The 8,357-nt window shown below is 38.7% G+C and overlaps 1 protein-coding gene across 2 annotated transcripts; it reads left to right on the forward strand.

Annotated features, from left to right (window-relative positions):
• The first annotated feature begins 2,989 nt into the window (after window positions 1-2,989).
• On the forward strand, window positions 2,990-8,229 carry LOC105160783 (uncharacterized). Of its 2 annotated transcripts, none has more exons than XM_020693210.2 (3): window positions 2,990-3,452; window positions 4,799-4,978; window positions 5,064-8,229. In XM_020693210.2, the coding sequence occupies exons 2-3, from the start codon at window positions 4,858-4,860 to the stop codon at window positions 7,772-7,774; spliced, it is 2,832 nt and encodes a 943-aa protein (XP_020548869.1). In that variant the 5' UTR covers window positions 2,990-3,452; window positions 4,799-4,857; the 3' UTR covers window positions 7,775-8,229. The 2 variants fall into 2 exon arrangements, with proteins under 2 accessions (XP_020548869.1, XP_011076569.1); XM_011078267.3 differs by lacking the exon at window positions 2,990-3,452 and adding an exon at window positions 3,459-3,605.
• The last annotated feature ends 128 nt before the right edge of the window (window positions 8,230-8,357 follow it).

An 8,357-nucleotide genomic window follows, 5' to 3' on the forward strand; every position in this document is an offset into this window, starting at 1 on the left:
ATTAAAAATAATAAAGTTGAATTAAGATTATTATAACAAGGGTAAAGTAGTAAAAAATAAAGTTGAATTTATTTATAAAAAAGTCAAAGCAGCTAGAAACACCCTAAGGTGCTTCTTTAGGCCTAAAAGCACTTGTCGTATTTGTTTTAAAAGAAGAAGTTGACATCCTAAACACTTCAAGATACTTTTTTAAAGTCGAAAATTAAAAAAGCGCTCTCAAATACTCCCATAAATATGTATCTTATTTATCCAAATACAAAATTGAGCATCTTTAACCTCCTAAAATATTTTATAAAATTTAAAAGCGTATAAGATAATTCAAATAAACTAATAGAAATACCCTCTTTTAATCTAATAATTTTGGGACATAGGAAAATTCGAGAAAAAAGAAAATAGTAAATTTTAACAACAGTATGTTTGAAATTTCCTCTTGGAAAGAAATTACTAATGTTTTCAAAATCACCTCACCAGCAGCGTCACCGAGACGTGGCAATAGCAAAACCTTTTACCCGCATGTCATCTAGTGATTGGTTGGATGCTCTATCATTAGCCAAACTCAACTGCTCCCGGCCTGGTCGGCTGGCGCATTGAGTGCTGTGGCCCTGAGGGTCATAATGGCTCGGCGAGCCGTCGCCAGTAAGCGGGGCCCGCATTTGTGAGCTGTATTATTTTAAAAAGCGGAATCCCTATCAGCTTCGGGAGCTGTGCTCCACTGGTTGCAAGACGACACGTGGCGTTTTACAGCTGGGTTCAGTCAATGCAAGTCCTTACACGCCGAGAATTTGATGCGGTTGACTTTGTTTTCCTCGGCGATTTCCCGTCGCTATTTTTAGTCTGCAGCCGCGATTATCAACGTAAAATTCTCCAGTTGTATGTAAATTGCATTTTCTTGTTTATTATCTATTTAAATGTTTTAATTGAAATATCAAATTTAATAAAAATATATATAATTTTATTTCTATAATTTATGACAGAGTATTTTTAATCTCGAACGATTAGATAATACGCTTTATTTTTAATTGTTTGATATTGCAAATATTATTGAACAACATTTATTCTTCATTTTAACTTGTAGAAATTATTGTTCTAACCAATACTCTGTTATAATAAATTGCATTTGCATCGTACTTTCAAAGACATTATGAATAATTGTCCTTAATATAATTCATAATTCGGCCTTGATTAAGATTATCTTATTGTCCTTTTTCATAATTTTGATGCATCGTAACGAACTATTGTCCCCATCTTGATAAATGTATTTTTTTTAATCACATTAAGTATCTGTTTTAAATTTAAATGACAAAAATATTATTATAAATAAATAAAAATTGAAGGCAGGTATAAAGAATAGGGTTTATCTTAACAGAACCACAAACTTACATTTTTTAACGTGGTGAATAATTTTTCTTAGGTGGGAGTAAAACAAGAATACTAAAATGATAAAATAACCAAGAAATCCCACTGTAAAACAGATTCACGGATTTTATCTAGTCGGTTTTAATATAATAACTGTAGATATTGGGATACTTGAAGGACGTAAATTTTGACACTTGTAGCCTTATTTCTACATACATTTCGTACTTATATATATGCTTTAGACAACAAATTTTAGGATACACTATTTTATTAATTATATTTGTGTTATAACTCTTCAATCTCACATCAATTTGACTTACGAGCAAAGGATCTCAGCTGAAATACCTTCCAATTAGCCTAACATGTATTCATTTTCTCATATTTCCATACTCTTAGTATGGAATTTCACTACTCTTGGAGGTCATTGTACTTTGTTACTTTTAAATGAGAAGAAGTAGAGTGCTAATATAATATATATATTTAAAAAATTCCAAAAAGATGACATCATTATATACATATATATGCAGATAAAATTATAAAATTAGTCTTGTAAATATAAGGGAGTGACAAAATTACTCCTATAACTATTAGACTGGCAATTTTAGTTTTATATATTTTAATTTAGTGGCAATTTTGATTCTACCGGTCAAAATTATCCAAAAGTTAGCCGGATAAATTGTGGCTTAGGGTTCTGATTGTCAACTGGTCTCCACTTAAACACGTAGCATCTTGCGTGGCTGCTGACGTGGCAAGGGGCAGGTGATTTTGGCCGAAAGGAACACAATTACCACTAAACTAAAACATACAGGAGGCCGTAACGTGGATGATGCCGTTGATGAAAACTGATTGGAGGTATGTGTGCGCCATGGGGAGGCGAACACAGGGGTGTTGGTCCTTCGACGAGATGATCGTTGGCGGCGGAGATAACACGGAAAAACGAGTGGTGGGAGCGGCAAAAATTGGCGCAAATGAAAACTAAGAGAATCGGCTAGATAGTGGGGTGGGCCTGGGTACAATCAACTAGCCGGAGGATGGGAGTTGATTGGTGGTGTCTCGAACAGTGGATAGGTCGAACGGCGGCGAATCGATAAGAGAGAGAAAATAAATCTAGGTTTTAGGGCAAAACTATAATCAACAATGGAGGGCACGTTTGAACTCCGATTGAAACACATGCTGTAGGGTTAGAATCAACGTCGGACGACGAGTTCAGTTGTGGTGCACGTGGCCAAAGATGTGTTGGAAAAAAAAATTCCGACAACCGACTGTACGGTGGTAGTGGGTGGTGATTAATCATGTTTTGTCACGTCAACATCCACATATGATGCTTTAAGTAATGTCCCTTTATCGCAAAATTACTATAAATTTAAAACATAAAAATTAAAATTGTCACTCATATTATTATAGAAGTAATTGCGCCAAATATACAGGATTGATTTTGCAATTTTGCGTATATGTGCATGATTAAGAAAGACAGCGCATATCCTCACCTCATATTCTTACCAGAAAAACGAAATAGGAAAAATAAGATATTATGTTAAAGTTGACTTGGTAAATTAACTACACTGAAAGCAGAAAGTCGTGCAAGAATGTGTCCTGTAGCTTGACTGTCAACTATTAATCCACGACTCGCCCAGTCCAGAACTGTTTTTCCTTTTGTTCACAACCAAGTTCACTGTGTGTGCTGCGTGAGTTCACAGAGAGAGAGAGAGAGAGAGAGTTTTGAGTCGCATACTAATTATGACTCAAGAATTCCACTTTTGGGATTGACAAGCTTCTCAAACACGGCAGGAAGACTTCGCCATAATCGTCTTTTTCTGGTGTGGGAGAGAGAGAAAAGGGAAGTGAGAGAGAGAGAGAGAGAGAGAGAGAGAGAGAGGAAAGCTCGAATGGTGGAAACAAATGAAAAGTACTTAGCGTTAAAGAAAAGATTTTTTCCTCATGAGTTCCTTCGGCCCCATTTCTTACTAACTTCGTCTCTTCCATCACTTTGACTCTTCTTCTTGCTTTTCACAACTCAAAAGTACTAGCCTTTCTCTTCATTCCTGAAGGGTTCTGATTGTTGTTTACATGTACCGCGTCAGAATTCACTAATTAAGGTATGGTTCTTGATATTCAGTGAAGTAATTGGTGATTAATGAGTTTCAGTATGATGGGATCTGTTTATTCCGAAGTGGGCTATGGTTGATTTTTCAGCAGAGTTAGAGATTCTTCTTCTTTTCTGCTAGTGGCTCTCTTATTTTTATGTGACTGTAAGCTTCCAAATCTGTCATTCTTTCTGTTTTTGATGATACAAGCTTGAAGAATTGATGGGATTGTTTAAATTTTGCTGTTCATGTGAAAGATGATGACTCTATGACCTGAATTTATTTGGAATTGAATTTCAAGATTTTTGAAACGTACTATATTGTTACTCCAATTGTACTGCAATGAATGAGTGAAAGCAGACAGAGTAGTTGTTCTCTACCCAAATCTGTGGCCATAAGTTGTGCGATCTGTGACTGTTTGAATTTTGAAAGATGTAATGGTGCAATTGTTTAATCATTTTTAGTTAATCAAGATGCCGGTCTCCCTCTTCCTCATAATTCCACTTCTCTCTTAGGTATTTGTCTAAAGAAAAGATTTTGTCCAGATTTGAGGCCAAATACTGTCTTCAATTTCTAGTTTCCAGCTCATCTTCGCAAGTGGTTTTTAAGGTTGAGAGATCAAATGGTTCTCCGAACTATTTAATGTATGGTAAAATGATAAGTGAGAAAATTCAAAAAACAATTGAAATGCTTTGTGCGAAACTTATGCTTTACAAAGCATTACCTGAAAGAGTTTTGAACTTTGCCGAAGCTAAATTCTTGCTTATGTTTTTTCATCAGTTGTTGGGTTGAGCGACAGTCCTTTCAGTTCCTATTCGTCTTGCTATTAGAAATGGTGCGGTGGGTCACTTTGGGACGATGAATTGTTTCAAGATCTTGAACTTATGACTTTGTCTACTGACAATGGAATCCACCCATGAGGATGATAAGATCGCCTTCTTTGTTTATTGCTGTCTCCCTCGCAGAACTATGCATACTTAGTTTATTACCTTAATTGCTAAGTTATGAGTGATTAGAGTCTAGAGATTTTGGTATTTTGAAATGACCAGTTTATAACCTCATGTTTAGGCCTTACGACAACCCCTTGTCCTGACATCTAGCTCATCTAATGCCGAAAATGTCTTTTTTTATCTCACAATGTCATTTCTTCCAGTGAACAATCGGTCATTACTGGTATATAAGAATGCTGAAAAATTCTGGACATGCAGTGATTAGCGGACATGCATTATTATTTTTTGCAGATGACTCCTCACTTTCACTATCTCCAACTTTTCAATGTATTCATGGTTTGCTCTGACAGATTTCTGATTAAATTTAGCATTCTACGAGTTTGACATTTATGTGTTTGTGGTGTCTAGCTGAAGTTGGTGATTTGGGCGCTTCTTACAATTTGAGTGGACAGAAGTAACCAGGGAACATGACTACTCAACCGAGCACGAAAGTTCGACTGGTTAGATGTCCTAGATGCCGAGAGGTTCTAGCAGAGTTGCCGGAAGTTACTTTGTACAGATGCGGAGGATGTGGCACTATTCTCCAAGGTAATACCCTTTTCGGCTTCTTCCATCAATCTTTTAGATGACTCCATGTTTACTTACATTCTTTCTGTAATTCAACTATATACAGCTAAAAGTCGGAAACTGGAGACCAACCGCACTGAATTATCCTCGCAAGAAACGGATGCTGCTGTGAAAAGTCAACAGGATAATGTTATAGAAGAGAAGGGAGCCAGAAGCTCAAGTCATGATTTGTCTAAGGTCGAATCTTTGCCGGTAAAAGACAGCATAAGATGCCGAGATGATCATGGGGACTGCAGAGTGGAACTCCGTGAGGACAGAAGTGTCTCCAATGGCCATTCCAGCTCATCTGAGGTTACCTCTCCACAAACTGAAGATTCACATGTAGAAGTGAAAGAATCTTTGAAAGAGGAAAACCCTTTAGGCCAGAATTCCCAAAGATATCATAGCAAAGTTCACGATGACACGGGGGATAGGAATGGAAGCAGAAACTCTTCAAATGACTTCCCTAGCTCAGGTGAGCTTACTCGTGAGGCCGAAGCGTATTCCCCCGAAATGAGTGATCATTTGGAGCAAGACAACAAGAACAGCTTGGATCAAGTCAACAGAGTAGATAAAACGGAAGGAGGAGAATCACAAAACTCGTGGCAAGAAGGTGACAACTTTGTTGATGAAGCTCGGGATTTTCCGGACCATGAAGATCAGGAGAGTGCTTCACCTCCAGACCGTGAACATAGAGAAGGGACAAAAGATAATTATGCTCAACCAGAAAATGATGAAAACAGTCAGATTCTTTTTGCTGGTCAGAATGTAGACTTTGAAGCAGTAGTGAACGCTGGAGTAGATTTGTCTTCTCAGGCTGTTTCAGCGGAACAAAGTGTTGAAATAGATGACAGCGGTGAAGGTCTTCCTTTCCTTAGAAGCAGAACCACAGAAAAGAACATGAATGCAAGTGTCGATGATTCTGTTGTTGCTTCTGAAAGCCCACCCTTAAATGAGAGCCTTGTATCATTTTATCTCACGTCTCCTGATGATGAACACCTGGATCATTCTATGAGGGAAGTTACTAGTAATTTTGGAAGAATAAGCTCCATAGATACATTGGGAAGTTCAGCTCATGCTGACCTTAGCGCCGAGCTCAACTTTAAACGCGGGTCGATGACTAATTATCCAACAACTAGTGGGTATTATGCTTATGATGGTAGTGAATCTTCTAATGATGAAACCGATGATCAAATCTACGAACATATTTCACATCCCTCAGCAAAGAGGACGGATGTGGACTACATCAGCACCAGAGAAATGCTCGGAAAGGAGAGATTCAGGGTGAGTAGTGAACAAGAGAGAATTCATTGGGCAACAAGTTCCTCAAACCATGCAATGAGAAATGGCCACTGGAGCCCAGATAAGTCTACTGAAACTGGTAGGTATACCAGTGGAAATAGGATGAGACTGGACAAACAAGGGGGTGTTTCTAGCTTACCGTTCACATCCAAGGATCCCCTTTCTGACTACAGAACTGTAAGCCCTGCAAGTTATCGACACAATTTGCTCCCTCCCCGTCCAGGTTTCAGTTCATCAGACAAGCCTTCATATTCAGAACTGGATGACACGGACCTATTGAGAACAGTGCATGAGCTGAAAGATCAACTCAACAAGATGCGCTTTTCCAAAGTTACAACAAATAGAAGGTTTCCAGCTGGAGTCATGGATGGAAAGTTTACTCCTTTTCACTATGACCACTTAGCACCAGAAAGAGAAATATATGCAGATCTGAGCCGTCCCAGTAGATATAATCTACGAAGTAATCAAGCAGGAGTTTGTGGTGAGCTGTGCCACGTCTCAAGACCGGCTTTTTCAGGAGATGCTGCACACTGTAGATACCAAGTTAGCTGCTCTTGTTTGCACTGCTGTCCCCAAGACTGGCACTACTCAGCACAGTTGCCTTCAGACTCCATGCACTGTAAAAATGGTCACCGTAAGGTCCACGCTGACCACAACCACTTCAATATCTCTAGTTCCCTGAGTCCCCAGCATTACACAAGCTCTGAACTATGGGGCTGCGAGACAAAGTCTGACAACCAGAGGCACGATGAGATAAGACGTTTAAAATTGAAAGAGAAATATCAGACCCCAAAGAGGCATCTCCGACCCATAGCAGGTGGAGCCCCAGTTGTTGCTTGTTATCATTGCTCAGAACTATTGCAGCTACCTGCTGACTTTCTCCTCTTCAAGAAAAGATATCATCGGCTAATGTGCAATGCCTGTAGGAAAATTCTGAAATTTTCTCTCGAAAAAGGAACTCACATAGTTCCATACCTTCCAGATGCTTATGCCCCTCCACCCAGTGAGGCTGATGACCATAATGATGCTACCAGCCAGAGAAATCAGGAACCATTATCTCATTCTAGTTCAGGCCAACATGTTGAACACATATCTTATTCTGACGATTATGGGCCGTCATTTTGTAGAAGTTGCTCAACAGAAGGGGAGGCTTCGGTTATCTTGCCATCATTTGACCAAGTTGGGAAGACCTCCTACAATAGGAAGATGTCATCCAGCGGTTCTCATGAGCCGACAGAAGATAGAAAGATGAAATCTATCTTGAGGGAGCCTCAGAAGAAGAATAAGAGTTCCCTGGAGACCGATGAATCAGTTGGACCATCTTCGCTGCAAACTGTTGAACCGGTCGGACCTTCATCAAGATTGCCCAAGTGGAAAAAAGCAACCTCAGAAATCGAAGAGCTGCAACCATCATCAAATTCTCCACTCCATCGGCTAATGGGATATTCATCCCCCAGCCAAGTGTTGAAAAAGTGATCTAAGGAGACCAAACATGGTCACCATGCTCAGTCCAGACGAATTTTTAACTCTCTGAGTGTTTCTTGCTGTGAATGAAACAAGGCGCCTGATTGACCTCAATGACTGCACGAAACAAGCTTCACATACAACACAAATATAAAGCAGGAGGAGCCTCTAAGCTTGGATATACTAGGAATACACAAATTGTCCGTGTAATTTGAACTGTTTCAGGCAGGATCATCAAATGAGTTCTTCTGAGATAAACATACATCCCCTACCGTTGTCTTCCTTCATCGTCTCTGTATGCTTCTTTACAGCTGGTATTCGCATGAGCTCGTGTCGTATAGCTATAAAAACTAGAGGGTGATTGTTGTATGTGTATACGTTGGATAGACTTGTAATATTTATTATTTTATTTGTTGTGTAACAATGTATGGATTTACAGATTACAAAATAAACTGTCTTTTGGCGAATCATCTTTTCAACACCAATAGTTTATCGTAAGTAACTTCCCAAGAATTTTCCTCAGTTTCATTAACATTTCTTTGACAATACACAAATTATAGAGCAATGTTTGAAAAGCGTATTGAAATTCTTAACA

This window comes from Sesamum indicum, linkage group LG4 (assembly GCF_026168435.1).
Source record: "Sesamum indicum cultivar Baizhima isolate 11 linkage group LG4, ASM2616843v1, whole genome shotgun sequence".
NCBI lineage: Eukaryota > Viridiplantae > Streptophyta > Magnoliopsida > Lamiales > Pedaliaceae > Sesamum > Sesamum indicum.